The 949-nt window shown below is 36.7% G+C and overlaps 1 protein-coding gene across 1 annotated transcript in view; it reads right to left on the bottom strand.

The window, feature by feature from the left end:
* The window catches only part of LOC106476920 (barH-like 1 homeobox protein), a gene marked incomplete at its 5' end in the record, with an annotated part of 4,944 nt that extends 4,310 nt beyond the window's left edge, over nt 1-634 (bottom strand). The window contains one exon of the mRNA XM_013937535.2: nt 519-634. Coding sequence (XP_013792989.1) covers nt 519-634 — 116 coding nt within the window. The remainder of the gene's footprint in view (nt 1-518) is intronic.
* Nucleotides 635-949: the final 315 nt, after the last annotated feature.

Here is a 949-nt window from a genome sequence, read left to right as displayed (position 1 = left end):
TTGCGCAGAATATCAGAGGATATCATAACCCACGAACTGTGTTATCTGTGTAGAATATCACTGGATATCATAACCCACGAACTGTGTTATTAGTGCAGAATATCACTGGATATCATAACCCACGAACTGTGTTATCTGTGTAGAATATCACTGGATATCATAACCCACGAACTGTGTTATCTGTGTTGAATGACAAATATCCATCCAAACACTTTATCACATGTACAACTGAAATGTTGCCAACATCTTGAACATTCGTTTGTGCTACAAAACTTCAAGTAATACTATGTAAGAGGAATGCTCATACACAAACAGCTATATGTAACTGACACAGCTTTCTCTGTGACGTGACGAGACCGAATCAGTTACTAACAGTCTCGTGTTACATAGGATTATTACAACTCATTATCGTGCTGTTACGCTGCTACACATCGGACGTAACATCACTCTGATCTTCTGCTTCAGTCGCACTCAGTTTTAGAAAACGGTTTCGTTTTTCACACAATTATTATCCTTACCTTCTGTTTTGGTACCACGTCTTCACTTGAGTGTCTGTTAGGTTAAGTTTGGCGGCAAGTTCCATGCGATCCTGGACACTCAGGTACTTTTGTCTCTCGAAGCTTTTCTCTAAAGTCTGGGAGAAAGAAACAAAATTTTAAAAACAAATGTTGCGCGAGAAAGCAGGAAATGCTTCGTCTGTTCAATCTTTTGTTAGAAATTTAACGTTAGGGATGTTTGTTTTTTTGTTTTTTTCACCGTTTCACTTTTTATCACGTAATTACTGGTGAAATAAAAAATAAACGGGACTGACAATAACTTACAGAAATACTCCAGATATTCTAGTAATTGTGTAAATTATAGAATCACGTGTTAATAAAGTTCTTGAATAAAACCAATCGTTGAGTGTAAACTGAATTTTTTCGAGAATATTCCGTCACTTAGGCGAAGA

Source organism: Limulus polyphemus, unplaced genomic scaffold (genome assembly GCF_000517525.1).
Source record: "Limulus polyphemus unplaced genomic scaffold, Limulus_polyphemus-2.1.2 Scaffold12101, whole genome shotgun sequence".
Lineage (NCBI taxonomy): Eukaryota > Metazoa > Arthropoda > Merostomata > Xiphosura > Limulidae > Limulus > Limulus polyphemus.
The sequence above is the reverse complement of the archived record's forward strand: the minus strand, read 5'-3'. Positions and strand labels throughout refer to the sequence as shown.